This window comes from Trichosurus vulpecula, chromosome 4 (assembly GCF_011100635.1).
Source record: "Trichosurus vulpecula isolate mTriVul1 chromosome 4, mTriVul1.pri, whole genome shotgun sequence".
Taxonomy (NCBI): Eukaryota; Metazoa; Chordata; class Mammalia; order Diprotodontia; family Phalangeridae; genus Trichosurus; species Trichosurus vulpecula.
The window spans coordinates 27868691-27885039 of record NC_050576.1 but is presented as its reverse complement, the minus strand read 5'-3'; the positions used below and the strand labels follow the sequence as shown (position 1 = coordinate 27885039).

At 50.1% G+C, this 16349-nt stretch overlaps 1 protein-coding gene across 2 annotated transcripts; it reads left to right on the top strand.

The window, feature by feature from the left end:
* The first annotated feature begins 101 nt into the window (after positions 1-101).
* On the top strand, positions 102-15468 carry PRPF38A (pre-mRNA processing factor 38A). 2 transcript variants are annotated; one of them, XM_036756272.1, is made up of 10 exons: positions 102-278; positions 4437-4596; positions 7140-7261; positions 8440-8525; positions 11306-11419; positions 13640-13752; positions 13910-13936; positions 14174-14271; positions 14464-14512; positions 15095-15468. In XM_036756272.1, the coding sequence occupies exons 1-10, from the start codon at positions 149-151 to the stop codon at positions 15135-15137; spliced, it is 942 nt and encodes a 313-aa protein (XP_036612167.1). In that variant the 5' UTR covers positions 102-148; the 3' UTR covers positions 15138-15468. The 2 variants fall into 2 exon arrangements, with proteins under 2 accessions (XP_036612167.1, XP_036612168.1); XM_036756273.1 differs by having other exon boundaries at positions 134-246; positions 15095-15223.
* Positions 15469-16349: the final 881 nt, after the last annotated feature.

The window sequence follows — 16349 nt, the reverse complement described above, 5'->3', positions numbered from 1 at the left end:
CGCGTGCCCGCTTTCAAGGTGGCCGTCTCAGTGGCGTCATCCGCCGCGCCGAGGCACTCTCGACTCTGCTTCCCGCTCGCTCGTGCGGAAGTGACGCAGAAAGCGACCGCCGGAAGGGCTGCGGAGGCGGCGCCCAGAGCTTCCCAAGATGGCGAATCGGACGGTGAAAGATGCTCACAGCATCCACGGCACCAATCCGCAGTACCTGGTGGAGAAGATCATCCGGACGCGCATCTACGAGTCCAAGTACTGGAAGGAGGAGTGCTTTGGGCTCACAGGTGGGCGGCTGCGGCTGGGCGGGGTGGCACCGGCTGGGGCTCCGGGGAGGGAGTGAGCTCCCCCTCCGGGGACGTGTTTAAGCAGAACCCTTGGAGCTCGCAGCCGTCCCTCACGTTTAGACCGTAACGGTCCCTTACATTTCTGCGTCGCCTTCTTATTTCGAGCAGAACAGGGCTAGGCGTTGGAGCTGCTTGTTTGATGGAGGCCTTTTTGTAGCTTCCGGCATATAGTAGGTGCTCAATAACTGCGCGTATAAACCAGCCCCCTCTTTCAGAAGTAGAAACTCACACGCAGGCGGTAAGCTTTTGAGGTAGGATTTGAACCCAGGTCCTCGGACTCCAGGCTCTCCTCCGCCCCACTGGCTCCTGTTCACGTACGGGCTGTGCCAGACGGTCATCCTGCCCAAGACCCTGCCCAGCTTGGACGAGAGGAGACCTACTGTCTTGGTCGTGTCGGTGTGTTTTGGGGTCCCCGAGCAGGGCCCAGCCGGGAGCTGCCAAACGTGGGGCAGATTTGGGGCTGTCTGTGTGCGGCTAGTTTAGCTTTGGTCGTGGGCATAGGAAGTCAGAGTGGAGAGTGGGGCGAGCAGTGTATGTGCGGGGAAGTCAGTCCGTACCTCGTATTTACCCGTATGCCAACGTAGACGGAGGTCCTGCGGGGAGGAGGCGCTCGGAAACCTGAACTCGCCCCCCGACCAGAATAGCATCTCTCCACGCTGGGCCCTAGGGTTTGGGACGAGCCCAGAGCTCTGGGTAAGATCGCTCCATACACACCGAAGGTAACCACACGCATGCCAGCTTGTTGCTGCTTTGAAAACCCTCCACAGACTGCCCAAACAGATGGACTTTCCGGAAGCCAGTGGCCGCCCCTGCTCAGTAAATTTCAGGCGGCCCCTGCTGTTTCTAGGGTCAAATATATATATTCTGTCGTTTAAATCTCTTCACAACTTTCCAGATGTCTCCTGTGGAGCAGACAAACTGGTCCTGCTGTTCTTCACACTTGACATTCCTTGTCTCATCTCTGTACCTTAGCCCTGTGCCTAGAATGCTCTTCATATTGGCCTCCCAGAATCCCTCCTTTCTTTCAAAGTTTGGCTCAGCTCCTAGCGCCCTCCCTCAACAGTTATTGTATTTAGTTTTTGCTTCTATGTGTACGTGTTGCCTTCCTCGGTAAGAAATCTTCTCTTTGAGAGCAGCACTGTGTTTCCGTTTTGCTTTCTGTGCCTGGCACAATGCCTACCACTTTGTGTTTAAACAGAGATGAGGGACTGCTTCATTTTTGTCTCTGCTTCCCTAGTACCTACACTGCGTCTGGCACGTGGCTGGCAATCAGTCACCGCTTCTTGAATGAATGCCAGGGCAGCCCTTTCACACTCGGAGGCAGAGCAAGCGTGTGTCTGCATTGGGAGAATGAGTTTTCTCCCTGGTACTTCCCTGTATTGGAATCCTTCCCAGGTTTGACATCATATGTTCTAAGGTTCTCCTCCAGCTCTAATATTATCTTATTTTGAATGATGTATCTGGAGTGTTTGTAGGTTGGAGGGAGAAGACACGGGCTTGGGGCCTGGTCAGGCCTTTAGATCGGGACCATACTCAGAAGTGATGTATAGAACATTGTCCACTGATATGGTTTGAAAGGCCAGAAGTGCCTTTTCAAAATATAGTAATCATCACTGACATTTTATGGTATTTAAAAGTTTGCCAAATGTATTACACAGCATCTCCTGGGAGGCAGGTACTTCAGGTAGGATTATCCCCATTTTATAGATGAGAAAATTGAGATGAGAGAGATTGTCACTTGTCTGTCATCTCTGATTTAATAAATCTTGGTCTTCCTAACTCCAAGTCCCTCTGTGCCTAAACCAACCTCACTGCAGCTGCTACGATACCTGGAATACATCAGGAGCATCATGTTTTTAGCAACTCTCCTAATTCCTGACCCCCATGCCAATGCCACCAGGAAGAACAAATTTTCAAGCTGTTATCCCAGAATGTCAGAGTTAGAAGAGGACTCAGCAATCATCGAGCTCGACCTTTCTGTTTTACAGTGGGAGAAACTGAGGCCAGGAGAGATCCCACAGTGAGCCAGGGTTCAAAGCCTAGCAGCTCCAGGCTGCAGAGAGAGCAGGCGATGGTGTAGTGGGGTGGGTGGGAGAGTGTGAAGTCGGGCTGGACTGCAGAAGGCCTTCAGTCCTCGTGGAATTTGTAGTTCATTGGCACAGTGGGCTCCACTGGCACTGAGCCTGGAGTCAGGAGAGGACCTGGGGTGGAATCCTCCCTCCCGCAGCTACTAGCCGTGTGACCCTGGGCAAGCTACTTCACCTCTGTCTGCCTCAGTTTCTTCAACTGTAAAATAGAGATAATGACAGCACCTCCATCCTAGGATTATCCTGAGAATGGAAGGAGAATTTATTTGTAAAGCCTTTAGCACAGTGCTCTGTAAATGCTAGCTGTGAGAATTGTCATTGTCACTGTCATTTCTACAGACACTGGGTGGCCACTGAAGGGCATTTGATAGTAGCAGGAAAGGGGACAAGAGCCCTGCCTTGGAGTATGTGGAAAGGAAACAGATGGTAAGATGTCAGAGGGTGGAGTAATTACTGAACTTGTCAACAGATTGGAGGAGGTGGGGTACAAGGAAGAGGGAAAGGTTACTGAAACTGCGTTGGCCTTGGAGTTGGGCACCAGGGTTGGATCTGGGCTCAGGTATTAGTTGTCTGAACGTGGACAGACAGGCCTTGGATTCTGCCTGTAAAATGAGAGGATTGCGCCAGGCAGCCTCTGAGGTCCTTTCCACCTTTAGATCTGTGCTCCTGTGAGCTCAGGTCCCTTAGTTCCCTGTCCTCTCTTCTCCTGTTGCCTCCAGATCAAATGTGAAATTCTCTGTTTGCCATTCAGAGCCCTTTATCACCTACTCCTCCTGCCTTCCAGGCTTCTTATAACTCACTCTCCGATGTGTACTCTTCAGCCTACTGACACTGGCCTCCTGGCTGTTTCATGAACAAGACTCTCCCATCTCTAGGCTCTGGGCAACTTTTCTGTCTGTTCCCCATGGCTGGAATGTTCTCCCTCCTCTATTCGACCTCCTGCCTTCTCTGGCTTCATTCAAGTCCCAACTCAAATTCCATCCCCAACCCCTCTTAATTCTAGTGCCTTTTCTCCCTTATTTATTTCTTATTTATCCTTTATCTAGCTTATTATTTGTACCTTTTTGGTTGTTTGTTATATCCTCCCATTAGCTTGTGAGGTCCTTGAGAGCCGGGACAGTCTTTTGCCTCTTTTTGTATCCTTAGTACTCAACACAGTGCCTGACACTTAATACATGATGCTTAATACATGTTTATTGACTGACTGACTTGGGAAGAACAGGACTACCTTATTTGTTGGTGGGATTGTAACTTAGAGAATCTTTTGGTAGAGTAGTCTGGTAGAAGGTATATGCTTGATCCCCCAAATTCCATTGTTGGTACTATACCCCTTCTCGGGGTTTTCATAGCTTGCGTCGTATATAATTACAAACAATTGGACCTTCCCTAAATGTCCAACAATAAGACATTAATGTCATAAAATACTTTCATGCAATTAATAGCCTCCAGTGTCCAAAGAACATAGATACATTTGGGAAAACTTTATGGAATGCAGAGTGCCTAAAAAGTAGCCCCCAAAGTGCGGCAAAGCCACAGTGACCATCAGAGGACCAGGAATTCTGAGAAGGGATAGGAACTAAGCAGTGTTGTTTTGTGCGCTGAAATTGATACAAATTGGAATTATTGAGCAGAGTTAGGTGACTATATATTATGTTTATATTAAGTTTTAAGTAACTGACATAAAGTGAAAGGCCTGGCCTAGGTGATTCCTTATTAAGTCGTTTAACATTCCATGGTGCTGCATTGCCTTAGAACAACATCCTGGGTACCCCCAGTTCAGAAAGCCGGCCTTCCTAGGCCAAAGACTTTTAATTTTCAGGTTATAAGAATGGGCAGGGCCATTGAAAAGGGAAAGCTACTTTTCCAGGCGTTGCTTAAGAGTTTCACGGGACTTCTTGGTGAATATACCGAGCTGAGGACCAAGTGATGCTTCTGCCCATTGACGATTCCTGAAGGTTTGTGAAGTTAACTTTGGAATCCCCTGGTTACTGTGTCTGTCTTGTGGTTTTAGCGGAGCTTGTCGTCGATAAAGCCATGGAACTGAGGTTTGTGGGGGGCGTCTACGGTGGCAACATCAAGCCGACTCCTTTCCTGTGCCTGACCTTGAAGATGTTGCAGATACAGCCAGAGAAGGACATCATAGTGGAGTTCATTAAAAATGAAGATTTCAAGTAAGTGAGAAACACACAGACCCTTCTCTGCCTGAACATCCTGTTCCCCATTCCCTGAAACTCTGGCTTTGGCCGAGGGGGCCCATTTCCCACGTGACTCTCTCCATTGGTCTCTTTCCCTGGAGTTGTCCTTGCTTGGGGCCAGCAACCTCTTCATTTCTTTGGTGATTGCGCTCTTTCAGGGGATACCATTGGTCTTCTTTACTTCTTTATTGAGTTTTAACTTTTCAGTAGGTCTTAAGTTGGAATTGCTATTTTCTGGTGAAAAATCCTTTGCTAATTCTCTGTGTTCTTGGACTCCTCAAAACCTCTCTGGGTCTCAGTTTCCTCATTAGTAAATTGAGGAAGTTCCTTTCTAGCTGTAAAGCCCTTTTCCATGGATGATGTACAGAACCACCCCCCCCCCCAAAAAAAAGGAATCCCCAATCACTTAGCAAAAGTGAACTATGAGTTTGTGACACTGACCAGACCCTGTTGCCTTTTTTATTTTTATTTTGCTTTTTTTGGCAGGGCGATTGGGGTTAAGTGACTTGCCCAAGGTCACACAGTTAGTATATGTGTCAAGTGTCTGAGGCCAGATTTGAATTCAGATCTTACCTGACTCAAGGGCCGGTGTTCTACTCACTGTGCCACCTAGCTACCCTGCCCCCCCCCCCCTCCCCCTTTTAAGAGACTCATTGACAACAAGCTGGAGGCTTCCTAGTAGAAGATCACAGTAGGGCAAGTCAGAGAATTTGGCCATTCTGTGGCCTGGAGAGTAGAGGCCTGGGGCTTGGTCTATCACATGGGGGAAGGTCAGGCTCATTCTGTGTAAGAAGATGGAGGTTCAGGAGATGGATGTTGAAAGACCAGGTGCAGGTGTGCTTTAGAAAGAAGAGCTTAGAGGCCGACCAAGTTGTTCACAGAAGAATGGTCTGCCTTGAAAGGCCACTAGCTGTCCAGTAGACATATTGCAGAGAGGACTCCAGTGTGGGGGATGTTGGCCCCATGATTAACCACAGGTTTGGAAGGGAGCAGATGGTCACCTTGTCTAGCCTTTCCCCAGTTAAGGGCTAATCCATTCTCCCCTTGAACACCTTTTGTGATGGGGACCTCACTTCTTCTAATGGCAGAACATGACACTTTGAACAGCCCTAATTGGTAGAAGTCCTGAGCTCAGATTGCTCCTTTCTGATATTTAGTCTAGCACAACAGGGCCCTAGAGGAATGTCAACAACTACAGAAATCCCCATTTAGTCAGGTTGACGTTATGCAGGAGTGTAAAAACAGTCCCCAAAGTCCATTTCATTAATAACCTGTGCTTTAAGCATAATCCCAGTAATTGACCCTTCAGGTCATGTGCATTGGCTCTGGGATTCTGGGCAAATCACCTTTCTTCTCTTGAGGCTCCGTTTGGCCACCCTCACTGTAAAATGAGTGTGCTAACACTTGTACTTCTGTCTTAGACGGAGGGAGAAGGTGGAGAAGGAGCCTGTGAGTAAGCTCCATGTCATTCCTACTGTGTGCCAGTGAGCTGTTGCTTCCTGAGCTACATTCTCTGCCTCCTTTGAGCCCCACAGTGACAACCCTGGGTAGTAAGCGTTGCGGCTATCCCTGCTTATTTTACAGTTGAGAAAACTGAGGAGTGAAGCGACCCAGGGTCACAGTGCCAGGAAGTGATGGGTAGAAGCAGGTCTTTTATGAGGGAGGAGCCTTCGCCTGAGGCTATAGCTGCCCCTTCCCCCTCTGCCAAATAGGAGATGATGAAAATATTAAGGAGATGATGAAAATATTAAGGACGGACTCATTTCCATAGACTCGTTCAGTGGCTGTTTATGAAGCTCCTACTGTGTGTGTGGAAGCCTTAGGATGGTATTGGCCCTCCTGGCATTCCTGGGAGGCAGGGGCTGTGAGGAGGGTGACCCTCAAGGGACAAAGGAAATCAAGACCCACAGGTTAGCGTCACCTGCTCAGGGTCACACAGCTAGTGAGTGGCAGAGCCACTTGACAAACTAACAGGCTGTATGCTTTAAAAACATCTTTATTTCATTTTATATTCTCTCCTTCCTACCTCCGTTCCCAATTTAAAAGAAAAACAAAACTCTTGTAACATGCATAGTCAAGCCAAACAAATTCCCCTGTCGGTCATGTGCACAAACAGGCCATTAGTCTGTCAGCTCTGTTAGGAAGCGGGTCGCGGGCTTCGTCCTTGGCCCTCTGCAATCACAGCTGGTCGTGGCATCGATCAGGGATCTGAAGTCTTTCAAAGTGCTTTATCTCGACAGAGTTGTTATTATTGTATGAATTGTTCTCCTGGTTCTGCTCGCTCTACTCTGCATCAGTTCAGTAAGTCTTCCCAGGTTTCTCTGAAATTGTCCCTTTCATCGTTTCTGGTGGCGCAGCACTATTCCTTTAAATCCATTTGTTTGGCCATCCCTTGGTTAATGGGCACCCCCTGACTTTCCGGTTCGAGCTGTGCACGTGTGGCCTTTTCCTCAGGTCACTTTGGGCTCTAGCAGAGGTCTTGGCAGGGTAGCCAGTTATTGCATTGACTCTTCTTTCAGGTATGTCCGCATGTTGGGGGCCCTGTATATGAGGCTGACGGGCACCGCCATTGACTGCTACAAGTATCTGGAACCTCTTTACAATGACTATCGGAAAATTAAGAGCCAGAACCGAAATGGAGGTGAGTGTGGTGTCATAGGCTTCTGTAAGCCTGGATTAGTGCCCCCTCCATGGGGTTCCCAGCCTTCCCAGCGGTTGCTTAATTGGAGGGATATCATGAAATTCCAGAATTAGCAGGTAAAACCCAAGTTATAGTGAGGACATTTTTTACCCTAGGGAAGAGGAAAGGACAGCTCCACCTACAGTCTTGTTGGGAGGATGCTGGGAAAGGGGAGCCCCAGCTGTGGTGCCTGACACCCTGGACCGTTTTTGTCCTCATAGACCCCCATACCTGGCAACTCCGTCCTTGGGAAAAGGTCTTTTGATCTCTGCTTATTCCCATCCTACACTTTGTTGTCAGATGGATCTTCCATAGGCATAGGTCTTACCACGTTGGAGCCAATATAAAGTGTTGCTTGGCTTTTAAAGCTCCTCACAATCTGGCCCCCTTCTACCTTCCCAGGCTTCTTACTCACTGACCCTGGCCTCCTTACTGGTCCTCACACAAGACACTCCCATCTCCAGACTCTGGGCATTTTCCCTGGCTGGCCCCACACCTGGGATGCTCTTCTTGTTCATCTCTGCCTCCTGGCTCCCCTCCCAGCTAAAACCTAACTTCCTCCAGGAAGCCTTTTCTCATCCCCCTCAATGCCAGGGCCTTCCTGCTGAGCCTATTCCCAGTTTATCTTGTTTACATGCTGTTTGTTCATAGTTGCTTATGAGCTGTCTCTTCCATTAGGCTGTGAGCTCCTTGAGAGCAGGGACTGCCTTTTCCCTTTCTCTGTGTCACCAGCACTTAGTACAGTGCCTGGTGCATAGTAGGCTCTTAGTAAGCTGTCTAAACTATGACAGCCTCCTTGCATCATTTGGTAAAATAGAATTAAAGTTCCTTGAGAACAGGGACCAGCCCTGCTTTGTGTCTCCAGTGCCCTAGCTTGTTGGGTGAATGTTGGAAGATCTTTGGTGAAGAGGAGCCTTTTATAGGGCTATCCGTCCCATTGCTGGAGTGCTTTAATTTTGAGGAAATTCCTCCTTGTGTTGAGTCAGAGTCTGCCCGCAGGCTCTGGTTGTGGCTGCTTCTCACTAGCCTGTGTATTTGGCTTTCTTGCTTGCTTTCTGCCTCTGCAAATACTGTTATTATTTCAAAGTCCCAGTTCTCTGGTGTTCTGTTCTGCTGAGCTGTTGGTGTTTTTTCCCCAGAGTTTGAATTGATGCATGTGGATGAGTTCATCGATGAACTGCTACACAGTGAGCGGGTCTGTGACATCATCCTGCCCCGGCTTCAGGTAAGGGGAAATGGTCACTTCTGGCCGGACTGTCCCCCGGCAAGTTCAGCCCACGGGCTTCCTCAGACTCTGGTCCTCAGGGTTCGGGGAGGAGCTGGTGGGAAGTATTTTGGAAGGAGCTGTAAGTGAAAAGCTTGGGTCCTCGGGCACTACAGGTGGGTCTGCTCTTTGGCAAAAGGGAACATGGCCCTGGGGGCTAAAGGAAACACAGGAATCATGGTGTAGTAAGAAGATTATGTTCTCGGGACTCCAGAGATTTGGATTTTGGTCACTAATGGGTGTTGGGCAAGTTACTTCCTCCTTGGGTCTCTGTAAAATGAGGGGTCAGACAGATGACTTCTGTGGTCACACACGCAGCCTGCCAACTCCAACCCCACGGCATTCAGGTTTCTCTGCTGCCAAAGCAACAGCTTGGAAAGGATCTAACTGTGGGTCCCTGTGCAGTGCCCTGCATGTATTGGGCTGGGGGTTCCCATGAGAGCTGTGCCACAGAGGAAAGATGGGTTACAGAGCCTCGCCAAAGGGACAAGCTAGCTTGTTGGGGCCGGTCTCGTTTCCCCGAGTTTGGCCCTGAATGAGATGGGAATTGGCATGAACAGCCTACCCAGCAACAGACCGACGTTCCCACCTAGGTGCTTCAGCATCACTGTGCCGCCAGGTGGCTTCAGACTCAGAGACTGTTGTCTGGCCCTGTTGCTTGGAACCATTTGTGGTCCCCTTCTGGGAGACCCTGCGCTCCTGGCATTGGGAGGGCTCTCAGAAGGCTGGTCTGATCCACTTCTAAACATGGATTTCCTCCAGGACAGCCCTGATGAGTGGTTGTGAAACCTTGGGTCGAGAACCCCAGGGAGGAGGAGGAAGCTCCCTGTTTCTGGAGGCTCCTCATCCTGCCTTTGGGCCACATCAACTGTTAGGAAATTTGAAATCTGCCTCCTTACAACGATGCTCCCTCTGTTTCTCCTAGTTTTGCCTGCTGGGGCCAAGCTGAGGACGTCTAATTCCTCTCTCGTGGGGATAGGGAGTGGATTTGGGATTTTGTGTGTATGGAGAACTCCTGGGGGGAGAAGGCAAGTTGGCACCTTTTCTGCAGCTTAAAGTCTTTGGAGTTGCCCAGAGGGCTGAGTTAAATGTCTTTCCCAGGGTCACGCAGCCAGGATGCATAACAGACAGGACTTGAACCCAGATCCTGTTAGCTTTAAGGCCAGCTTTCTATCTATACATGGCTTTTCTTCCCCAGACAGCCCTGCAAATGCTGGAAGACATGCCCCATCTCTAGTTTCCTCTGCTAAACTAGGTATGCATTAATATCTGCTGCCTATGGCTACCATATCAGGCAGGCAGAGCCCCCCACTGGGCTGGTGGAGCCCAGGCTTTTATCCCCTGCCTGGAGCCATAGTCTTTTTCTGCACAAGCTACATCCTTGTTCTGAATCGGACTGGATCCTAATGGGACGTGAAGCTAGTGCAAAAGCCTTTGTCCCAGGGCCCCTTCCCCTTGTTTGTGTGGCCTGGGCCCTTTCTCAGAATCGTGTTTTTAAATACACAAAATAAAATACGTATTACGAAGGAAGCCAATTATAGTGAAATCTAGTCACCCACAAATCTTTATTTGCTTATTTATTTTAGAAAAGGTCATTAACTGCAGGTGAAGAGCCCTGCTTTAAGAGGGCAGCTTAGAGAAGGTCCCCAGAATTCCAGGGGTTTTGCGGGTTTTTTGTTTTGTTTTTAAGCCAGCGGCTTGGCCTGGATTCACAGATCTGGCCTGGCCTTATGAGTGCCTCTGGCCCAAGCTGAGGGTTTGGTTCTCCTTTTACTTCCTTAACTTTGACATATGCTCTGTGTAGCCTCAGAGGCATGCACTAACAGTAATGATAGAAGGTGCAGAGAAGCTAATTTTGCTTTGATATCAGGGGAAAACTTACTAAAAATGAGAGCTGTCCGTGGGGGAATGGGCTGCTGGGGGAGGAGGTGGGTTTCTCTGACCCTGGAGGGCAAAGGTTAAATGAAAATTTGTCCAGTGTGTTGAGGAGTCCCTCTTGTTCAAACCCCTGCAGCTCCAGAAATGATCCGAAATCTCTTTGCCCTGTTGGGAAATCAGGGAGCTCCTTGGGGCCTCTCCAGCTGAACGCTGACCCAAAGCCAGGCTGGACTTGCTTAGCATATCTCGGTGTCCTCAGTCACTTCCCATTCTAGGCCAGCAGGGCCACAGAGTGCCATATGTTATCGTTCCCCTTCACGGATAGACTTGACAAGGCTGCTCAGTGTTTCCAGTTCCTCTCGCTCTTCAGCATGTTGTGTTCTGGCTTCCAGCCTCATGGTGAATGGAAACAGCTCTGTCCAGAGTTATCAGTGGTCTTTTAATTGCCGAATCATTAACCCTCAGGGAGGAGCCCCTTCTCCCAGCGCAGATGGGCACCTCTTCTTGTGAAGTCTTGGAGTGGCCCAGCGGGACCAAAGAAAGTGGTTTGCTTGGGATCACCCAGCCAGAGTGTGTAAGGACTGAGCGTCACTCCAAGTCCACTGGCCTGTCTGGGGCCGGCTCGCTTACACACTACACCACGCTGCTTAAATCATTGTTATTCTTTCACCAGAAATTTCTTGGTGTAACAGGAAATGTTCCTTAAGCTCTGAAGCCCTGGGTTCGAGTCCTGGCTTCTGTGGAAGTCTGTATCCTTTAGCACTTCCTCAGGTCTAAGTGGGGCTGGTGCTTCTACTCCCTCCTGAAATGGAATGGTTGGGGTAGGACAGTGCTGATGCCCCTCGCCCCTCTGTTCTTTGTAGAAGCGGTATGTGCTGGAAGAAGCCGAGCAGCTGGAGCCTCGTGTCAGTGCCTTGGAGGAGGACATGGACGATGTGGAGTCCAGCGAGGAGGAAGAGGAGGATGACGACGACAAGGTCAGGCCTCCTGGGCTCTCTTCCGAGTCACCTCCCCCTCTCTTTCTGCCACATGGACTGGGCCTCCATGCACCCACTTGCTCTACCCTGGCAGAGGGATGGAGGGGCTCTGCAGGCAGGGTCCTTTGTGTTGTGCTTCATTAGCTCAGCCACAGAGGCTGTCTGACTTCAGGGCATGGTCCCTGCCTCAGTTAGACTAAGCGAGACCGAAGGATCACAGTTTCACTTTAAAGTTTCTGGGATTGGCTCTGTGAACTTGGCTTTATCTGTCTGTCTGTCTGTCTGTCTGTCTATCCGTTTATTTTCAATATTTTGTTAGCTACATTTTAACATGATTGATTTACTTTGTAATTCTGTGAATTTTGTTTTGTGGACTTAAAATGATTCTGGAAAGGGGGCCATAGGCTTCCCAAGACTGCTGGAGGGGTCTGTGATCCAGACAAGGGGATTTAAGAACCCTTGATTTCAGTAGCTAGACGAGAGGGTGTGAAGGATTGGGCTTGGGTCTGGAGACTCGGGGTCTTTCCTTTGTACCATTTGCTGTGATTTTAACCTCCTTGGGCCTTTTTCCTCATCTATAAAAAAGGATAATAATCTCCCCCCTCCCCCAACTTGCTCAGAAAGGTCTGTTCAAAAACTCCTCTGAGAGAAGTGCATAAGAAGTACTTTATAACTTTTCATTGTGCAAGTGGGATCCAGCTCTTCTGTAACTGTCCTGGCCCTGTAACTAACCTTGCCCTCAAAGCCTCTCTGCTGGAGATCTCTGGAAACTGAGGGAGGGCAGCCATGACACACTCACTCCCTGTGATCCTTCCCCGGCTTTGGCTTTCCCTAAGGTTGGCGTCATTTCCTCAAAGCCCCTGAGTTGTTGTGGTTGCCTTGGGGAAAGGTTGGCAAGCGTGCTGCTCCACACACTGGAACCAGACGCCTTTCTGGTTTTCTTCCACTAAGTAAGGGCATTTCGCAGGGCCAGAACACCCAAGAGAGGCTGGAATCCTTCCTGCCACCTTTGGCAGCTGGTACCTGGAAGCCCTCGTAGGAGGTCCTTGTCATCAGCTGTTGAGATGGGCAGCCACAAATGTTCTGTTTTGGGGGTCTCACTATTTACTGAGTGTTCCCAGCGTGCCAGCTGTGCTGCGGGCCCTCTCAGACAGAGTGAGTGCTGCTGGGCACTGTGAAGAGACAGAGGAAATTGGTGACTAGCGCCTTGCCCCCAAATAGCTTAGAGTCTGAGGGGGAAGATGAAACAGATGCCCATGGAAATGTCCACATGGGCCAGCAGAAGATGGGAGGAACAACTAGATGGGTGATAACTGTGAACTTAGGGGAGTTTTTTGGAAAAATGGTGGGTACTACCCCTTACCATCCTAGTGCCTGGCACACAGTAGGTGCTGTGGCAGTGCTTTTTGACCTTCTCTTAGCTTCAGCAAGCACTTGCTAATTGCCTACTGTGTGCAAGGTGCACATGGTGACCAAGACACCAGCATGTCACAGAAGTCAGTACAAAGGTATACAGAACACTCACTGGCAGGGGGAATTAGCAAAGGCTTCTGGTTCTTTTTTGGAAAAGGACTCATTGATGTCTGAAACATTGTCAACAACTCCCCCTCCTTACCCCAGCGAGCTTTCTGCCCCTTGTAGTTAGGTAAGTCTAACTAAGAAAACAGACCCTGGTCCTGTGGACGTGTTTGAAGAGGGCGGGACATTTCCGCTGGCAGTCCTGGGGTGTCAGGGTCGGTCACTACATTGGGCTGAGTTCTGCCATCAGTTTGATTGTGGTTTTCTTTCTGTTTTCATGCTCCCCTTATGTCGGTCTTACCGTATTTCCCTGAATTCCTCGGACCAGTCCTTCCCTATGGCACAGTAATGTCTTGGCACATGCCATGCTGCATTTTGTTCAGCTGTTCCCCAGTCAAGAGGTGCCCTTGCAGGCCCTGCCTCTGTGTGTGTGTGTGGTTGTCTAGCTAGTTTCCTAAAGGCAGGGAGGTGGACTTGATGGGAAGTGGGAAGGTGTTCTAATAATCTAGAACCCAATGGAAACTAGAGAAAAGAAAGTTGAACAGGTGTGTAAGCCTTTTATTTGGTGGGGTACAGTTGGCACTGCCAGTTAAGGAGATGTCTCTTGTTGGCTCTAAGGGGTGACTGTTGTTGGGCAGGAGCTTTGGGATCTCCTCGAAGCCTGTTAACACACTGACCTACCTGTGGTTTGCCCTTTTCCAGCTGGAGAGGGCCCCATCCCCAGATCACCGCCGGCGAAGCTACAGAGACCTGGACAAGCCCCGGCGCTCCCCCACGCTGCGCTATAGACGGAGCCGGAGCCGCTCCCCAAGGAGGTAATGGGTGTAGTGGGAGGCAGCCCTTCTGTTAGGAAGAGGTCAGTTCTGTGGCCCTGAGGCTCCGTCTGCATGTTGTTGAGGGGCCGCTCCACACCGAGTGGAGATCTGGCTGGGCACCACACACTCAAATGAATTGTCTTTTCTTCCCTTGCAGACGCAGCCGATCTCCCAAAAGGAGGAGGTAAGATTTTTACTCATCTGGCATTATTTTAGTTCCATTTTAGCAGACATTTACTGAATGTTGCTATGTGCAGAGCCCTGAGTTTGGAGGTAGCAGGCCTGGGTTAGAATCCTGCCTCTGCCATGGTCTGTGTGAGGCCTTCTCTCTGGGCCTTGGGTGGTAGGACTAGTCGATCTAGCTCCACATTTGGGGGTCTGGAATTGTCACTAGACTTGTTCTAATGCCATGTCTCCACAGTCCATCCCCCCGTCGAGAAAGACACCGCAGCAAGAGCCCCCGACGTCACCGGAGCCGATCCCGAGAACGGCGACACCGCTCCCGATCCAAGTCTCCAGGTATCCCGACTCTTCAGGTGTACTCATGAGCTGTAGGGTCCAAACCGCAAGTCCCTCTTGAAATCCTGCCCACTGGGGCTGGGGCTCTCTGCCGCCATTCCCAGGGTTGTGGGGCTGGTGACAAGGCTCCCCTCCTGGGGGTCCAGGAGAGAAGCTCTGCGGGTGCTCAGTCACTGTCCTTCCCTCTCACAGGCCACCACCGGAGCCACAGACACCGGAGCCACTCAAAGTCCCCGGAAAGGTACCTACTCAAGTATCATGTGTCCCTCTGAATTCTGGAACGCAAGGGAGTCACAGACACATCATGCACAGACATGCAGGCTTGTCTTGGGCTGATGTAGCAGAGAACATGGGGGCAGAAACTGGGGCTGATCTGTCCGTGTCTGTTTAGAAGTAGGTCACCTTCCTCTTCTGTGACATGGGGATGATACCCCCTGGCACCACCTGCCTTACAGCCGTGTCATGTGGGACAGTCTGCCTGAGCCTGCAGACTGACAGGGAGAGCCGTCCCCAGGCGAGCCCGTCCCGTGGCTTCCATCTCCTCTCTAGTTATCTACACGGTGTCCCCCCATGGAACAGGAGCTTTTCTTCCTCTCTTCAGTGCCTAGCATAGTGTCTCACACACAGTAGGTGTTTAATAAAGACGCCTATTGACCAGTTAAAGCAGCGACTTTGCTCTTTCTGCTCAGCTCCCAGTGGGTGCCCTCCATGGTGGTCTGTGTAATTAGGCCTAGTACACAGTAGGTGTTTTACAAAAGCTCATTGATTAGGGGAGTGAACCCTGGGCAGGTGCTGAGCAAAGGCATTTGTGCTGTTCTTTCAGGTCAAAGAAAAGCCACAAGAAGAGTCGGCGAGGGAATGAGTAACAGACGCCTGACCAGCGGTCTCCTGGGGTCCGAAGGCGCCTGCCCATGTGGCCAGCCTGGACTGGCCTTGCTGCTGTGGCTGCTGCCAGCCCCTTCTGCAGCTCTTCCCTGCCCCTGTCCTGGTTTCTATGACTTTTTTTTAACTGGCCTAAGCCGAGCCATGCTGAGTTTTTTGTGATGTGAAGACTTATTTTGGACCCTTCCCCATTTGTCTGGTGGAAGAACAGGAAGTTTCGCCCTAAGGGCTGCCATGACTCCTTTTGTACCCCATTTCTTTTTTTTCTGATTACACGAGGTTTATCTGCAGACAGATTAAACTGTGATCAACTACGGCACGGTGTCTGGCCCTTTCCTTCACCTGCTTTGTTATTAACCTTTGCATAGCCCTGTTTAGCAGCCTCGGCTTTGAGGCACCTGGCAGACAGGACAACCTGTTTGTTGCCTGGCAGTGGAAAGAATTATGAGTTGAGATTCCACAGACCTGAGTTTGAATTGTGGCCATGTGACCTTGGGCAAATTCTTGGAGGAGAGATTTGCCTCCATTTTCTCATCTCCGTAAAATTTAGGGGCTTGGTCTTGATAATTTCTGGGGTCCCTTCTCGTTCAGCATCCTGTCAAACAGTCTTAGTGTGGTCCAACCTTACTTGTCCAGCAGCGGGTCAAATGCTTTGGGCATGGAGATGACACGATCACCACAGACTTGAGGGTTTGTGGACAGAGTAGCGAAGGAACGGCAGACAGGCAACTGAGATGTCAAGGTTAATTATTTCTATTGTGTTTTACAAAGTCTGTCAGCACCTGCTCAGCAGGGTCCTGTGTTCAGGGCACAGAGGAATGAATCATGTTTCAATGCTTAGGGAGCTCAGTCATCTGGGGGGGGAGAGAAGAAACGCACACAGGTGACTGACTTAGTGGAGTGATCTGTGTGTCTAAGAGGTACAAACAGTAGCTCTGACCACTCTGGGCTGGGAGTGAGCCCTGCCAGGTGGGGGGGTCTGAGAGCTGGCAGCACCAAGCTGAGCCCTGCCCAGGGGAATGTATAAAAGCACGAGTCTGGGTGTGAACAGTTTGGAAAAAGGATTGATCGGCACCAGCAGAGGACAGGCAGCAGAAAAAGGTAGAATCAATGTCAAGGACTTCAAATATGGCGGTCATGGAAGGCCTTGAATGCCAACTTAGGTGTATGGACTTCTTGAAAAGGCTTTTCCAGAG

Bases quoted from the DNA above. Each gene is read 5' to 3' on its own strand.
- PRPF38A (XM_036756272.1), top strand. From the start codon at position 149: ATGGCGAATCGGACGGTGAAAGATGCTCACAGCATCCACGGCACCAAT. The intron at 279-4,436 runs GTGGGCGGCTGC...TTGTGGTTTTAG, and splicing joins GGAGTGCTTTGGGCTCACAG to CGGAGCTTGTCGTCGATAAA. The intron at 13,753-13,909 runs GTAATGGGTGTA...CTTCCCTTGCAG, and splicing joins CGGAGCCGCTCCCCAAGGAG to ACGCAGCCGATCTCCCAAAA.